At 39.3% G+C, this 17,722-nt stretch overlaps 1 protein-coding gene across 1 annotated transcript in view; it reads right to left on the bottom strand.

Annotated features, from left to right (window-relative positions):
* The window catches only part of TLN2 (talin 2), a 575,966-nt gene that overhangs the window by 161,231 nt on the left and 397,013 nt on the right, over positions 1–17,722 (bottom strand). The window contains 6 exon segments of the mRNA XM_078151184.1: positions 1,397–1,605; positions 7,975–8,077; positions 10,995–11,123; positions 12,045–12,179; positions 15,018–15,131; positions 17,455–17,568. Coding sequence (XP_078007310.1) covers positions 1,397–1,605; positions 7,975–8,077; positions 10,995–11,123; positions 12,045–12,179; positions 15,018–15,131; positions 17,455–17,568 — 804 coding nt within the window.

The following is a 17,722-nucleotide window of genomic DNA, read 5'->3' as shown; positions in this document are numbered from 1 at the left end:
GGGTTGCTTAGGAAAGGAATGGAGGTCAGAAATGGAGCATGTCAAAACCTTTCAGCCAATTGACAGTGGGCCCAGGAGTAGCCCCTACACTCTGAAGCTGGGTGAAAGGGCGAAAATTAAGTCTTAAAAATGAGTAAACAAATAAATAAACAAATAGGATATATCCTGAAAGAAAGAAAGAGCCTGTGTTTTTCATTTCATAGATATCTCTCCATACTGCTGCTCTATTCCAGAAGCTAGGGTTACGGTGAACATACTAATCAGTTTCATTTGTTAGTTCACCTGAATGGACTGAGGACAGTCTCAGTGACAGGTTCAGATCAGGTTTTTGCCAACGTGTCAGCCACACTAAACTCACCAAGAACAAAAATGCTGAAGGATCTTCCAAATACACATGTTAGGGAAAGGGTTAAAGAATGGACTTGTGATTTCATTGGCATAAAACACTTCCAGATGAAGAAGCTCACCTTGCCAAAGCAGGCAGGTACCTTTGCTGGAATGTACAGCCTAAAAGAACAGTATAGTCTTTACAAAAAGAATACTACCTTGGGAGTGAGAGTACTTGGGTTCAAATCTCCTATCTGACTGAATCTTAACGCCGGTGTGAATGTGGGCAACTCAATTAACCTCCTTACACCCCCATCTCCTCATTGGTAAAATGAGGGGGGCTGGGTTTGATGAGTTCCAAGATTTCCTTCCAGCTCTCAGATCTACAATCCTATGGGCCAGAGCTGCCCAGAGTATGGAGCAGCTAAATTATGCAGGCTCATGCAGCTAGCATGGTAGGCTAAAGTTTGAGGTCCCAAGTTCTTTAGCAAATAATTCAGAGAATTTTAGGCCTTTTCACATGAATTTTTTTTTTGGGGGGAGGGGAGTAGGGGCAAACTGAACCTTTCTACTTGGCCCTAGAAATAGGTGAAGTAAACTGCCAAGTCACACATGGACGGAATGAGGGATGGCTTTTAAAATGACTTTTTCTTTTTTAAACAAATGTATACATTCAATTTCAAAAAATTACGATTCCTACTTATGTTGGTATTTGTCTTTTAAGTCACAAATGTTACAGTACAGGCTCTAAGGCTCTTGTGAGCCATAAGACATGAGGATACCATTTTTGCATTCTGCTTTCTGGCACACAAATGCTTTATGCCAGCTCTGCACATCAATGCCATGACCACACAGTAAAGCTGAACTGAACTGGGTTATTCTATGTTATATATGGTTCAAAGAATTTAATTTAGAGACCTGTGGAAATCTTACGCTGTAGTTAAGGCATTTACTGGATAGGGGATGGTAACAGATAAGTTTAGTAAAGTCAGAACCGAGTATAGCAAGTACCAGCCTACCAAGTTGTCCCCATGTATGGTAATCCACAAATCCTACCCTTAGGGCCCACCTGAGCTAGTCTCTGTTGACTTTCTGCATCTCCAGGGGCAATCAGGGCCTGCTTAGCTTCTTGAATGAGCATGGCTGAGCCCTCCATCACATCTCTGGCTGAATCCAACATAGCATGAGCTGCCACAGGATCACTGGTGGATGCTGCTACTCCTCGAGCTGCCTGGGCCAGGGTTTTCAAAGCCTGTGCTGTCTCTCTTGCAGCCACCCCTTGAAGGAAAAATCCACCAGACTGTCTGTTAAAATACTGTATAAAGCCAGTGTTTAAATCTACAATGAACAACACAATTATGATAGGGTATAATGATTATTTACAAGACTGAAGGCAGAAAGAGACTTCCTGTAGTTACTGGCTAAAAGGGAGTAGTTCTTTAGGGCCACTGAAAGAGGAGTCTCCCTGCCACAAGCAGGAGACGAGAGAACAAAATGACCACATGGTAAAACGGCAATGGGGAATGACTGATGCTTTTTCAAGGGTATTTATTGCAATGAGCCAAGAGAGATTCAAGCGGAGAATATGATGACAAAGTCCTCCAACTCGCTCAAAGCCACATTTTGCTACTATCCTGTCAAGTGTGTCCACACAGATGTTCAGCAAGATGGTACAGGAGTCTGGGTCACAAAACTGACCCATCATTTTCTGTGAGGTCCCATCAAACAAATCAATTGTCCAAGGCTCATGAAGGTAAAACCTGTAAAATGGGTCGGGGTACACTGACCCATCACGAGGAGTCATGGACAAGGGTATGATGTTGCCTTGATGGGTGTGAGGTGGTGGAAGTGACAGTGAGGGTGGGGAATGAGGCAGGTACTGGGAATATGTCCAGTGAGTACACTCAAGAGTCCATCCGAGCAAGCAAGAGTACCTCGCTCACTTGGAGGCAAGCAAATGAACGTGTAAGTGAGTGAATGCACTCCATACTTGGCTCACAATAGCATGATGCTATTTTTGGAGTCTACAGAACTTGGGTTCAAGTCCCACTGCTATTATTTACTATCCGTGTAAAGCTTGGAAACATACCTTAACCTTTCTCACAGTGAGTCAATTTTCCCATCTCCAAAATAAAGATATTATCCATACTACATAGCTCCTAGGGTTACTGTGATGAAACTTTTTTGTAAACTTTAAAGTACAACACAAACAATTATTTTTTAAATTTTATTCTGAATTTAAGAAATAAAGCAAGCATTTCCATTAACATCGAATAGGAAAAAAAAGATTGCACGTGAAATTGTAAATCTGTTATGTACAATTTACTATTCCTTTTAAATATATAATAAAGTTATCATGCAACTTCTTTTCTCTTTTTTTCTTTCCTCCCCCCACCCTAGAGATAGCTACTATTAGACACAAATATGTGTGTGTACACACACACACACACACACACACACCCCTTCATTACAGAGTGTAAATTCACTTCCAGATTGTTGCCAAGAAGGGACAAGAATGTAGCAATAGTAATAACACACTGGAAGAAGTATGGTAGTGCCACAAAATTCCGCAAGAACTCATGCCTGTTCACAAGGTAGCTCATTCTGGGCTGGCCCATGCCATTGTATTGGCCCAGCACTGCTAGAGAAAAAGCTAATTCTACAGTGCTGGTGGATGTGGGTAGAAAAAATAAAGGTCTCTGATAGGTGAGCTCTGATCTAACCCTTCCTAGAAATGGACCTCTACCTCAGGTGCCAACCAGTACTCCAAAGTGTCCCTTTGGTGAGTAACTATCCTCCCTATTTCCAGCCCTGCTTTATGAGTTGTCTCTCCCCTTTAGAACAAAAGCTCCTTCATGGCACAGGTGGCTTGTGAGTGTACTTGTATCTCAAATTTTAGCACAGTACCTGGTACATAATAACACATTTCATAAATGCTTATCTCTTTGTCTGTCTATCTGTTTTTTGCCTCCCTGATGATGCCTAGGGCTGATGATGGCTTGCTCTAGCCTCTAAAGTTTATTTACATGTCACTTAACCTATTTCCCTCTTAGACTCTTGGACCTCAATTCCAATTCATCCTCTGCAGACAATGAGCACTTATTCACCAACACTAAATCATGACAATAAATATGAAAATGTTTGCCTGGTCGAGCTAAGATTGATGAGAAGGATATAGGAATATGCATGTGTCCTACTGGAACTCACGGAGAAGAAACATACATAAAAAACTCCTCAACAGTTCACAGCCTTCAACTCTAACCTTCCTGCGATAATTTTCTGAGGGTTCAAAGTTAAACTCTGTATGTGCAGCAGGAAACATTTTGGCTTAGTTTGAGCAGTCAGTAGGTGGTCCTTTCATTTCAGAGTGAGGTGCAATAGTGCAATAAAGATGCCAGAACAAACTCAGATACATAAATGAGACAGTGTTGCTGTATCTGAGGCTGGCTAATCTGTAAATATTTGGGAAAAGCCACAGCTGGGAGATAGCTCTGTAACCTAACGAATGCAAATGACAAAGCTCCCAATCCCTACTTTATCATACGGCAAGCTTCAAGCATAGTTTATATAGACTGGAGTAAATTTAAACAAAATAATTTTTGTTGTTGTTGTGGGGGGAGGGAGGGGAAGATTGTTGATGAAAAGTTCACAAGAAAATGTGCAAAAATAAGTGAGATTAACGTTCACAAAAAAAGATGAAAGATGAGTGTAATGGCCATTTGATTTCAGACCTAAGCCTTCTCTTTATAGAGGAGGCATAGTGCAATAACACTGGGAGGGAAATAAGGAGTCTTGGCTTCTAGCTCAAAATCTGTCATTTATAAAACATGTGAACTGGGCAAATTAGTCTCTCCAGACCTCAGTCTCCTCATCCATAAAATAAGGGTTAAACTAGAAGATCTCTAAGGTTACATTATTGTTAGAATGTAAGGCTCCTTGAGAGTAGGAATTGACTTATTCTTTGTATTTGCATCCCCAGAACAGTGAATAGTGCCTGAGAAAGGGTGGGTGCTTAATATGTGCTTACTGATTGATTGATTCCAGCTCAAAATGATATCTTCTCTTTATCTCCCCGTTTATGTATTACCTATGATCTAAAATCCAACCTGATTTCATATGTGGTGAACATCATATTTGGCATAGGAAGCTAGAAAAGGCATTTCTATCGAGATTCACTTGGGGCCAAATGCATTTTTACAGATGAAGACTATATCCAGAAAGCAATGGTGACAAACCAACTCAGTAAAAAGGACACATATAGGAAGAGGTGAATTTCAAAGATTTAAGTGTGTTCATCCCCAGTAATTTCTGCTTAGAATTCCCTCTGAAACTCATAGAGCTTGAGGACCTCTATGGCATGATTTAGTTTCCAAGAAACAGGAAACCACTGATACTAAAGATGGAGAAAGGCCAAAACAGGTCATCGAAAGGGCCTGGCAAAAATCTCATGCTGTCCCATGGTTGAATTTGCAATAATAGTCTAACTGGTGACCACCACGGGGACAGGTTTAAAAAGCAAAACAAAACAATTCTGTGGTCTGAGTTGTATTGCCAGGACTGAGATTGGGAAAGCACTGCAAAGGGATCTTTAAAAACTACAAAAAAGCATTTGAAGCCATAAATTACTTCAGCAGCTCCCTCACCATCTGGATGCTAAATTATGTTCAATAGCAGTGTCTGGAAAATACGCACCAGTGAGATTAAATACAGAAGAAACCTCTTATAATGGCTGGTCTTTATTACAGGGACTCCTTTATCCTAGAATTTAATATCACAATTGGACAAATACAACTATGTAAGTAAAAGTCAGCTACCACATGATTAGGCTGGGGGAGGAGGGAAAGGATTTAAAATTGTCTCAAAATTATTTTTAAATGAGTCCCACAATAGTTGGATTCAGGGACTGGTGAAAACTTTAAACACATGAAAAACTATAACTCTGATATTATTTGAAACACTGATGATAATTTCAGGATGACAAAGAAAGGTCTCATCATTTTCTCATTCATTCATTCATTCATCCATTCACTCACTCACTCATTTGTTCATTCAATATTTACTGACCATTTGCTATTTTTAAACCCAGCAGGAAATATGAAGATATCCCAGACTTTGAATAATTTACCCTCTAGTAGGTATAGAAAAGAGAAAGCCGTAAACACCACAATCCCCAATGTCTTCCATTAATATCGCCTCCAAATACTCAATTTATTAAGCACGTACTGTGTGCAAGGCACTTAACTGGACACCAAGCCCCTGCTTGTTTTTTAAGCCTATATATAGCTTTACTGAAAAATCTGTATTGAAGAGAGAGAGAGAGAAAGCTTCAGATTTTATATCTCCCAATGATGGCAAGGTCCATGAAGGAGCTGTGTTGGTTACAAAAGAAACAAATGCCCCCCAAACCAAAACGCACACGTGCGTGAATGCATTCACACATGCAGTAAGTAAGACAGCACCCTTCTTCTGAGGTGCTCTCTGAGGGAGGGTAAGTTTGAACAGCATCACCAAATACAGAGAGAATGTAGTAATTAAAAGGTGGGATAAGATTTTAAGAATGATAGTTAAAGACAATAATAGTATTCCATTAACTACAATAATGATAATTCACATTTATTACAATAACACAAGCAGAAGTGAAAGGATTACTAATTTTATTTTATGGATGAAGAAACTGAGCTTCAGAAAAGCTAAGTGACTTGCTTAGGGGCATATAGAATTTAACCATCACAACTGGAATTTAGCCCCAGTTCTCCCAAATACAAGCCTGGTGATCATTCTACTTTATCTTATTACCTTTTCCAAACAACCAGGGAGAGCAAATAAACAGAAAATATATGCAGCACAGAACAGTAACAAATGGTGTTTATAATGAAGATCTTGAAGTACCTTCTGAGTTATGAAGGAAGGTGTAAAACTAAGTTTAAGACTCTTTCTGTGACAAGAGTTTTCTTGTATTCTAATTCTTCAAAAATTAGTTACCAATGTGTAGTATAACTACACTAATTCTTTCTGCTAGAGTACTCAATCAACCAGAAAATCCCAATCTTTCCCTTTCATGAGAAAAAAACTTCTCAATTAATCAGCAAGCCTTTATAAGTGCTAATGGATACATGCAGCGAGGTGGTTCAGTGGATAGAACGCCGGGCCCCAAGTCAGGAATACTCATCCTCCTGAGTTCAAATCTGGCTTCAGACACTTACTAGCTATGTGACCCTGGGAAAGTCACTTTACTTTGTTTGCCTCAGTTCTTCATCTGTAAAATGAACTGGAGAAAGAAATGGCAAACTGCTGCAGTATCTCTGCCAAGAAAAGCCCAAATGGGATCACAAAGAGTCAGATGTGACTCAACAACAACAACAAAAATATATTCGATTCAAGTACTTTACCAGGCACTGGAGCCAGAAAGACAAAAATGAAATCATCCCTGTCCTCAAGTAGCTTACACTCTAACAAGGGAGACAATATGCAACTAATATATAAGTGCGTTATTTTCTATTTTTAAATTTTATTATTATTATTATTATTATTATAAGTATTACTAAATAGATTTAATATATTTAAATATAAATTATTGTTAAATATATTAAATTATTATTATTGCATTCTAATTTATTTTCTAATTTACTTGTATCACATTTGGACTGTTTGCTACCTTATGTAAACAAAGTACAGTCAGATCACTGTGAACGCTTGATTTCTGAAGAATATATAAACCCCATTAATTTTTATATCAAAGAAACCAGTAAACTGCTTTTTTAAAAAAATCACTTATCAATTAAACATGAAAACATACAACTGTGGTAGTATCAATTCTTTGCCAATAGTAACAAGAAAATAGGTTAGTTTGCTTTTTTAAATCACCATGAAAATTTTTTACTAGCCCCTTTTCCAGTTTTTTCTTAAGGAACATTTCTAAACGTTTATTATTTATTTATTTTTAACTGTCTTTTGTTTTTAAATTTTGAGTTCCAAATTCTGTCCCTCCTTCCCACCCTCTCCACCATCTAATGAGAAGACAAGCAACATAACATTCATTTCTTTTTTTCTAAAATGAAAAATAGATTGTGTAAACTAATTCCCAGATCTCTGGCTTACATGTTACAAAAATAATTTGATTTAGATCTGAAACTAGAGCTAGGAGTAGCTAGAGAAGGAGAAAACGTAAAAAACAAAAACAAAAACAAAACCACAGACAGAAGACTGATGACTACTTTCCACAGAATTAATTAATGTATGTGCCTTGGATTACTTTCAGAAATAAGCACTGCGCTACATGATAACCAATTTAAATAAAAGCCAGGCAGGGCTCTTAACCACTGAAATGATGCACATTTCTGTTTTAGTTCTAGGAAGCACAATTCTGTCAAAAAATGATTCGGAGACATTTTCTAAATTGACTCGAGTGTGCCATCCTGGAGGTTCCTACTCAGACATTTCAGCAACCAATTCAGCTGCTGCTCTAATGACAAATTTTTATCCATGATGGTCAATGACACCTGGAACTTACACCACTAGCATGAGAGGATTAAAAAAAAATCATTCAAAAAATAAAAACCTGCTGGTTGTCAGAGATGAAATATTTCCCTGTTCATCGCTGGCTATAGCTTTGCTGTATGGCATTATGAGTAATGAAGTAGCACCTACCTGTGTAGTGTTCATTGCCTTGAGCAGCGCAAGTCAGCAGCTGGGCCATTGAGGACCCGACAGCTTTGGAGGTACTTCCTAGGTCCTGGGCACACTTTTCCAGCTAAAACAATAGATACGGGGGAATGTCATTTTGAGGAAATGAAAAACCCACACTAAGTTTACAATACGTATTTTAAAAAAAAACGATTGGCCAACGTCTTAATGATTTCTACCTAGAAACAACAAAGTATAGCACGTAGTGAATTGGACTTGGAATCAGAGACTGAAGTCTTAGTGCTTATTAGCTGTGTGGCCAAGGTTACTCATTCCACTCCTCTGAGCCAATGATTCCCCATTTATAAAATGGGGCTAGTAATACTTTATCATATCTTCGTTAAAAGTGTTTTTGTACATCAGAAAGGGCTACATAAATTTGTTAGCATTGATGATAATAATGACTCTTTTGAACGCTATTTTGGAACATTCATTTCAAATCCTTAAAGCAAATCAAGGACCCCCATCAGCTAAGTGGGCAGAAGGGCTGTTCTTCTACTTCATTTGGATGAAGGATCTTTGAAAATGGATAACTTCATCATTCTATTTCAAACAGGACAGGTAAAACACGAAAGAAATTTGGAGGATGGTCAATAAAATGATGGGAGTGGGATTCTTTTAAACATTTCCTCGGTAAAATGTAAACCCTCTGAGGGCAAGAGTTACTTTATTCTTATTTATCATTAGTATCTGTCTTACATTAATTAAGGAGGTGCTTCATACATGTTTATTTTCCATCTAAGGTACAACCTCTTGTTCTGATTGTGATAAATGGACAATCTGTTATTTGAAAGCAGAATAAATCTACCCAGGATAAACTACCCCATTAAAGAACTCAGCAAAAGACAAGGTTAGGGGCATTATTTGAATGCAAAACAAGGCTAGTAGTTTGTTTTGGTTTTTTTCCCTCCTTTTTAAATACAGTTGCTACATCCCAGTTACCAGTGGAAAAACACAATGGATTTGGAACTAGAGAACTGGGGTTTAAATCCTTGCTCTACTATGTGAGTGACCTTGGGGACATCACCTCTCTGGGATATGTATAGTTTCCTCATCTGTAAAGGGGTGGGGAAACTAGAACAATGGCTTTTTAAGGTCTTTTTGGTCTACATCTATGGTTAGAAATAGACAGAGCTCAAGACTGGAGCTGTGATTTAACTGATACAAGGAGCTCCTGTCTGAGAAAACACCTTTTCCCAAGACAGGTCAGTATTGCCTCTATAATTATTTATCATCTTAAAGAGCTGCCCAGAACACTGACAGGTCACGTAACCTGCCCAGGGTCACAAAGCCAACATATGCCAAAACTGGGCCTTAGACTGAGGTCTTTTTGGATTTAAGGCAGCCTCTCTTTTCACTGTGATACAAGGCTCTCCTAAATCTATAATTCTAGAAAGGAGGATGCAAAGGCAGCATTTCCAGGTTCGTGGTCTGTCTAGAAGAATTCGGACTAAAATTAATTTTAGCAGCAACAGCAGAAACAAATGCTTCCATTCTGGAAATGCTGGCCAGCAATTCATATTATTTCCAGATAAAAATATAAAGTTGCAATTGGGATGCATCCACAATGTAAAAGGTTTGCTGCATTCAGAAAATGTCAGAAGAAACTGAGATGGAATGTGCCTGAGGGCATTCAACTGCTTTCAGACTATTCTGAGCAAGGCAAGTTCATTTACAGGAATACACAATGGGATATTCCAGGCTTAGAAATACCCACTTATCTATCCACCCAGCAGCAGCAGTAGAAAAGAATGCTGTTTACATGCTTTACATTATCAGTATATGTTAATAGGGAAAGGCAGCCTGACATAATATATATGGACTGGTAAACCCTGACATTAAATCACCTTGCAATATCATGAATTCATTTATATGATGGGTCAGATCCTATCCCTCATAGAAATAATAATACCACATTGCATATGGATGGTTCATTCACCTGTCCTTTCTTTTGAAGCTTTTACAATATGGTGAGACAGAGGAGGTAACATTATTTTCGAAATAAAGTGGCTGTAGAATGTCACATAGTCAAGGTCATGTATCTAGTTAGTGGCAAAGCTGGGAGGAAAACTCAGGTCTTCTACACCTAGGATTACAGATTCAGAGGTAGAAGGGATCATGGCAGCCAGTGAGTCTAGCTAGTGATATTGATCAGTGATGAGGAAACTGAGGCCCCAGAAGTTAAACTACTTGCCCAGATTCACAAATGTAGTAAATGACAGAGACAGGAAGTGAACTCAGGGGTTTCTGACACCAAGTTCATTGATTTTTTCAGTGGATTATTATTGTAATTATTGATAATTTATTATCCCTCTCTTCAGGTTGCTGTCATTTTTGGATTGCCAACCTTCTTACTATATAGTAACTTACTTATAGTAACCCTGTTAATATAACACAGAACGTCTGTTCACTACACCTTATTTCTCAAATGCAACATGCTGATGCATGTTACTTCTTAAAACAAATTTTTATTAGCATCATTTGGTTTTACATCATCTCCTTTTACCCATCTATTTCTTCTCCCTCCCTTATAAGAGAATAATCCTTTATAAGAGTTCAGAAAAGCTAATCAACATATTAAAAAAGTTGGACAGTGCTCCACACTTATACTTCCCTGTGCAAAGAATTTTGGGGGAAGAAATGTGAATGTTATTAATCTCTCTTAAGAAAGAGATATAAATTAATGCCACTAGCAAACATGCACAGAAGTAGTTGGCTACTCCGGGAAGGAGGCCTCAGCACTGTTTTCTAGCTCTCTGCTGCAATGAGGTTAGCTCAGGTCTGTACAACCCAGATTTTTTTTTGAAAACAGGGTTCTTTTGACCACCAGTGAATTTGAACTGAAACCATATACACCAATGGAAGGATCTCTCCACAGCTATAACAAAAGCCCACACTGTTTTCTCTTCAGATGCAACTTAAATCTTCTCCTCTAGGAGCAGAAAAATAAAACCACTTCTGATCATCCCATTATCCCTTCTTACAGTTTCTCCAGGGAGTGGCTTTAGTTGACTCTCCACAGCTGTCATTTTGGCATCCTGCAGTTCATTTTTGAGAGTCTGCACGGTGTTCAAAGCAGAGTCGATTTCCATTGGGCCACACGCTTCATGTGCCTAGCCAGAAAAGAGTAAAGTAAAGCAGGAAACATTTACATAGATACAAGGAATCACCAGACCTTGTGGGGAAAGAACATCTTGTGGCTATAGCCACATCCACAGAAGGAAGACCCAGAAAAGAGAATTCTGGCCACATGGTTCAAGATCAGAAGTTATAAGCAGAAATGACATTAATGAAGAGGCAAGACCATTTGTACCCTGAGCACCAAGAGAACTTTCCATGTGTGTGGTGTGCTCCATCAGACTGTGAGCTGCTTGAGAGCATGGGCTGCCTCTTCCATTTTTGTGTTCAGTGCTTACTTTAGTGTTTTATGCATAGTAAGCTCTTCATAAATGCTTCATTCATTCATTCATTCATTCATTCATTCATTCATTCATTCATCTGTCCACCAACTGGATCTAAGAAAGACATATTTTATTGCCAAATCAGATGTTCTAGTGCAAGACTTAAAACCATTTATGCAAACAAAGGTAGTAGAGATAACACGGGAAGATAAAATGACTCTAAAGCTTTTCTACTAGTTTGTCATGTGGCAAATATGAATAAACATATAGAAGAGAAGTTTACATGTCACAGAGACTAACGAACACCAAAGATTCTAGTGCTACCTCAAATGACAAAAATCTTATCTTCGAGAATGCTTGCAGAGATCAGTATATATCCAACCTTAGAAATATCTACACCAGCCAGAAGATCAGGAGGGAGGCAAGAGGAACCCATGGCTCCCAAGAGAAGGTGACAAATAAGCAAATGACAAAAACTATGTGAAAGGACAAACCTTAATGTATTAAAGGAGGTTCCCAAAGAGTATTCAAAACACACCCTGAAATAGCTACTCCCCCACCCTTAAACTGTACCAAGAAGCTCCTAACCATTTTTAGCACTTTTCAGTACTAATAAATCTGAAATTTACTTACTTTTTGAGAGGCAGTTCTCAGCTCTGCCAGGCTGGTAGCAAGGTTCTTGGCACACTGGCTCAGCTGCATAGCTGCAGCCTGGTCGCTGACAGTAGGCACCGCGGCTTTGGCAGAGGCCACCATTTTGCTTCCGGGCTAGAGATGAGCAGAAAGCAATTGGAGAATCCATGTGGTCATGAACTTTTCCCCACTCAGTGATCCAAAAGGTTACTCCTTCCTTGCTCCTCTGATTTGTTTATGTTGTGCCCTTTTATACTTAAGTCATGTATGCACTCGGTGCTTATTTTGGTGCATGGTGTGAGACACTGATCTAAACCTAATTTCTGACAGACCGCTTTCTAGTTGGGGTATGATTAAACCAGAGCAGAGAACACATGGCTTTAATTTCTGATTCTGACTCGAACTGGCAGTATGACTGTGGACAAGTCACTCAACTTCTCAGTTCCTCCAGAACCTCTCTAAGACTATAAGCTACAGAATAGCTACTAATCTGTATTAATGGAGGGTGTCTCTTTTAACTAAGGAAATCATGGGTCTGGAACAAAAACAAACAAACAAACAAACAAAAAAACATAAAACAAACAAAAAAGCAAATGAGGGAACTTTTTTTGTTTTTTGTTCCAGACCTGTGACCTCACTGGACTTCCTAGGTATATAACTGATCTTGTCTAGTGGTTCTTCCCATCACTCTTTTCTTTAATGCCAATTCTGCATCCTCATGTATCACAACAAGGGCTGTAATCTTAAATTCCAGATGTGGTATCCCCATGATTATTGACGAACAACATAATGCATACAACCAGGTTGGCTCTAGGAGGATGAATCTTTTGGCCACCTGAGTGCACATGGAAGTTAATTCATACAGATCTATATGTGGTCTGTGGCAACTGAAAAGGAAGGATCATGAAATTAATCAAGGTCAGCATGTGACAGGTTCAAAAAGGTTGTGGTGCCTTGGGAAGGGAAGGGAATATGACTACTATGTTTCATCCACTGTGCTAAGCATTTTACAAATATTTATTTGACCCTGGCAACAATCCTGCAGGGTAGGTGCTGTTGTTATCCCCATTTTACAGTTGAGGAAAATGAGGCAAACTGAGATTAAATGACTTGCCCAGGGTCACACAGCTAGTGTTTGAGACTGGATTTTAATTTGGGAATGAGAAAATCCCAATTGTGTTTCCTTAATCCCCATAGGTTCTTTACAAAGAATATGAACAACAGAAACAGTACTCAGACTACCTGAGTTCAGATCATTAAGAACGCTGGAAATTGGCAAAACTATGGGAATGGTAAGGGAGAAAAATCTCCCCTATCCCCAGTATCCTGCCACCATGCCAGCAGGAATTAAGAAGTAAGAATCAAGGGTCCTCTTCTTATAAGATCCAGATTCACAAATAAAATGCACTGACAAAACTGGCAAGAATAAGGATAACTACTCCATAATGGAAAGAGTGGGGTTCTTTTTAGAGAGGCAACATGGCATGATGAATAGAGAGCAGGTCTTGGAGCCAGAAAGACTTGGGTTCAAGAGCTACCTCTGACACACACTGGTTATCTTACCCTCACCAGGCCACTTTCAGGAATCTAGGCTACTTTCTAAGACTACAAGGTACAGAGAAAGTGTTAACCTATATTGCTAGAAGGAATTTCTTCAACCAATGAATTCACAGACTCAGTCCCTATCCTGATTCCTAATAATTAGATCTACAACTGTTGTGTAGACCTCTTAATAATGGCTAACCATCTAATGTGTTTATGGGAAAGAAAATGAGTGATGATAACCACTTCTTTGCATTCTCTGTTTCCTGAAAAGGACTGGAGAGTTGACTGCTTTTCCCTCCTTAGAGGAGAGAACCAGCATATCTTTGGAAGACATACAAACTCTGGAGTCTCATGCACAGTTTTTGACTTACTACTTTGAGGGCTCTGGAATCTATCTAACTCCCACTTCTAAATGAAAGCAATAATCAGTGCAAGCCTGTTCATCAAGATTTCCAATTTATCGCATTCTCTCCCTCACTTCCTTTCCTTAAAGAGGAAAGGAGGAAATTAAGTCGCAGTTAAAGTACTTGAGAAAAAAAAAAAGAGGATTATTATGCGTATCTACCCCAAGGGATTTTTGCTATATTTTAGCATCCTGCTCTGCCAACCTCAATATATCTCCTCTGAAACTGGAAAAATAATAAGAGAGTCTTCAGGGTCAGACTTTACCACAAAACATTTGTTGAAGCTGTAGGAGGCATTCTGATTTCTCTCTTAAAGATCAAATGAAGAGGGAAAGGACCCATATGCACAAAAAATATTTATAGCAGCTCTTTTTGTAGTGGTAAAGAATTGGAACCTGGGGTGAAAGGCAGGTGGAGTCCCAATCCACCGGGGCTGGGCAGGACAATTATGGTAGGTGAGTGTGATGGGATACTACTGTCCTATAAGAACTGATGAAGGGGAGGGTTTCAGAGAAACCTGGGAAGATTTGTGAACTGATGCAAAATGAAGTGAGCAGAACCAGGAGAATAATTTATATATATGACAAATAGCTCTGAAAGACATAGGAACTCTGATCAACACAACGTCCAATCACAATTCCAAAGGACTCGTGATGAAACATGCTACCCAGCTCCTGACAGAGAGGTGACAAATTCAGTGTGGTTTGAGACATAGTTCAATATGTACTGTAAATCTATCTGAACAACTATAGAACAACTATATCTAGATAGATAGAAACACACATCCCTTTTACATGGCCAATAAGGAATTGGTTTTGCATGACTATACATGTTTGTAATTAAGGTTTTGTTTTTCTTACTTTCTTATATTGAGTGTCAGGGAGGAAGAAAGGGAAGGAAGAGAGATGGATCTGAAAACAGAATAAAATTTAATTTAAAAATTTTCTCTCTTTTAGGACAATAGGAGTACATGAGTGGTGGGAAGCTCTGTGTGTCCTGGGATGGGTTGGTCAATATTATCTACCTGGAGGAAGTTCTGGCTAGAAATGATGAGAGCTAGCTGAGCACTGAGATCTTCTGCTTGAGCCTGGCTTCCCCTTACCCCCTGGACCAGCTGAGGGATGTGATCAGCCACTGCCTGTGGGAAGCAAGAGAAAATACAATTAAGCACCTCTAAGTAATCTGGGGAATGTAATTATGTTGAATTATCCAGAATGGGTAGGAAAATAACCTAGTATACGGTTTTTCTTGCACATGAAATTCATTTATATGATCTCCTTGGTAGGCAAAGACACGTCCTAGACCTTAGGAAGCATATTTGGCCTTGGAAGGCTTTACAAATACAGGGTTTTACTCTATAGTTAAGCTTCTCCCTGACAGATGCTACTATAAGGTACTGAGGGGTGATAGCTAGCTCAGAGAAACTGAGCTTTCAACTTAACAGAATATATATAACTTTCAACTGATTACCTTCATAAAACTTGGCCATTTCCAAACCATGGCACTTGTCTTATAGCTTTATCGCCCTCCCATCAGAACCTTGGCCTCTACCCCCTGGGATGCTGGACGTGGAAGTTTTCACCTTATCTTGTCCAGAACCAGACTCTGCTTTCTACCTCCTCTTTGTGTGTTGTGGTCTTCAACTAGAAATGCTTGCATTTCTATCTTAAGCATTTAGCACAATGCCTAGCACATTGTAGGCACTTAATGAGTGTCATCAATCATTCATTCACGCACAGGATCCTGGACTTAAACCAAGATGCAAGCATAATGTATAGCCAAAATAAAATCAAGTGGACCCATTGATTAATCCAAAGCAAGAAAGGTAATTAATTTGGAGAGGGGTGCAGAAGTTAGGACTACCTGGATCTCACGCCTAAGCATGCACCACTTAGCTCTGACCTGATGCATCTATTCCATGAACTAGGCAGTTGAGACTGCCACAATTTCTTTTTTTCTCGACTTCACCAAATATATTTCATTTCCCCAAACAGAAAAGACTTCCAAAAGGTTGTAAGCCTCAGAATTCCATGTATATAGAAGCTTATTGTCCACACATTGCTTGGCATAATTACTTCAGAAGAACTTATGCCTCCTGGCATCGCCTTAAGTAATGAACTCGCTGAAGTTCCGACCTGCTCACGATCACATGACATTTTGCTCTTTAACCAGGTTCTTGAAAGCTATAACTCAATGGGTTTTGTCGTTAGCCTCCACCTGGTAAATTATAAGCCTCCCCTTTTTCTGGAAGCTGTATTGACTGCTTTTTATTTGTTAGTCCTTTTTTTTTTAAATAAGGGAGCCTTTTCTTCTAGAAGTCTATTAACTTGATTTTCATGCACCTCTTGAGAAGTAGAAATGCCATTTCCATACCCTGTTGGACTGCTTATTGCTTGATAGGCCTCGCAGCAACCAAACTCAGGAGGAGAGCAGCAGCTCCAACAATGGTACCAGTTCACACACAGTGGTAGCAGCCTTCACATAAAAGCAGTGTGAGAAGCCCACGACAGAAATTGGCTCCTCCTGCCTTTTCTTTGCAGTGCTCGCCTCATATGTTTCTCAGAGCTTTTCCACTGATGAGCTCAGACCTCTACTAATTAACATGGGGGAATATGGAATTTGGGCCTTGGATTTCAGGGAGCCATGGTGAAATTATCCAATTCCTTTCAAAGATAAATTTGTTTCTGACATGGTAGTAGTCACCCCCATACCCTGGACTGAAATCATTTAACAGGAGGAGGAGGGAGGAAAAGTGATCAAGTTAAATTTTAAAATGTGCCATGTTTCTTCCCCGATTAATGTTTTTTAAAGTGCTCCTAAGAGGCTCTGATCAAGTGTGTTATAGATACATATCTAAGAAATGGCCACACAATGGGAACTGACGGATCAAACCATTTTTGGTCCTTCTGAGAGACCCAAGCTCGTTGTGGCCTACTTAGCTGAAGATGGAGCCTCATAAAAAAAAAAAAAAGACAGGAAGGCTCCCACAGACAACTCCAAAGGAAAAGTGGAGCTGAGGCCAAGTGGGAGCGAACTACTCAAGGTGTGGGCTCAGGCAGCCAATGGGGCAGAGGGCAAAACAGAACATGAAATACTATTATGATGTGTAAAGGATGAATGAAGTAGCCAGCTCTTCAGAAGAAAGGCCCTTTGGAAATTTAATGGTTTATCACTATTTCGTGGCATTCAAGTGGCTGGGCCACTGAATGGCTTTTTTGCATCTTTCAAAAAAGAGAAGAAAGTAAATCCAGGACATAGGAAAGAAAGAACTGGGAAAAAAAATTTAAAAACAAGTACTGACAGAAAGCAGACTCAGGAACACCTGGAAAATGTGAGCCACTGTGAATTGGATTAGTGGGCCTGACTGATGTCCATTAACTAAATTAGCAAGGCACTTAGAGCGGTAACACTCTTAGTATCATCTACAATAGACATGGTACTCTGTCAGTCTGGATATTTACCTTGCAGCTCTGGACAAGTTGCTGGTGTGCCGCTGGGTTCTTGTTGGAAACAGCCGCGTTCTGGGATGCTGCAATTGTCTGAGTAGCAGCAGCTGCAGCCTGTTTTGCTGCAACCTTAAAAGGAGGACTCAAGATGGAATGATTTTTTTTTAAAGGTTTAGTTTTTGTTTCCTACATGTAAAGCAGCTCAATCCCTGCTGTATGTGAAAGAATGAGAACATAAGTAGATAATGCCCTTCAAAATCACTGATGATTTTTAACAGTGTCC

This window comes from Phascolarctos cinereus, unplaced genomic scaffold (genome assembly GCF_003287225.1).
Source record: "Phascolarctos cinereus isolate Bilbo 61053 unplaced genomic scaffold, phaCin_HiC Scaffold_3;HRSCAF=262, whole genome shotgun sequence".
Lineage (NCBI taxonomy): Eukaryota > Metazoa > Chordata > Mammalia > Diprotodontia > Phascolarctidae > Phascolarctos > Phascolarctos cinereus.
This window is presented reverse-complemented; position numbering and strand designations above follow the sequence as displayed.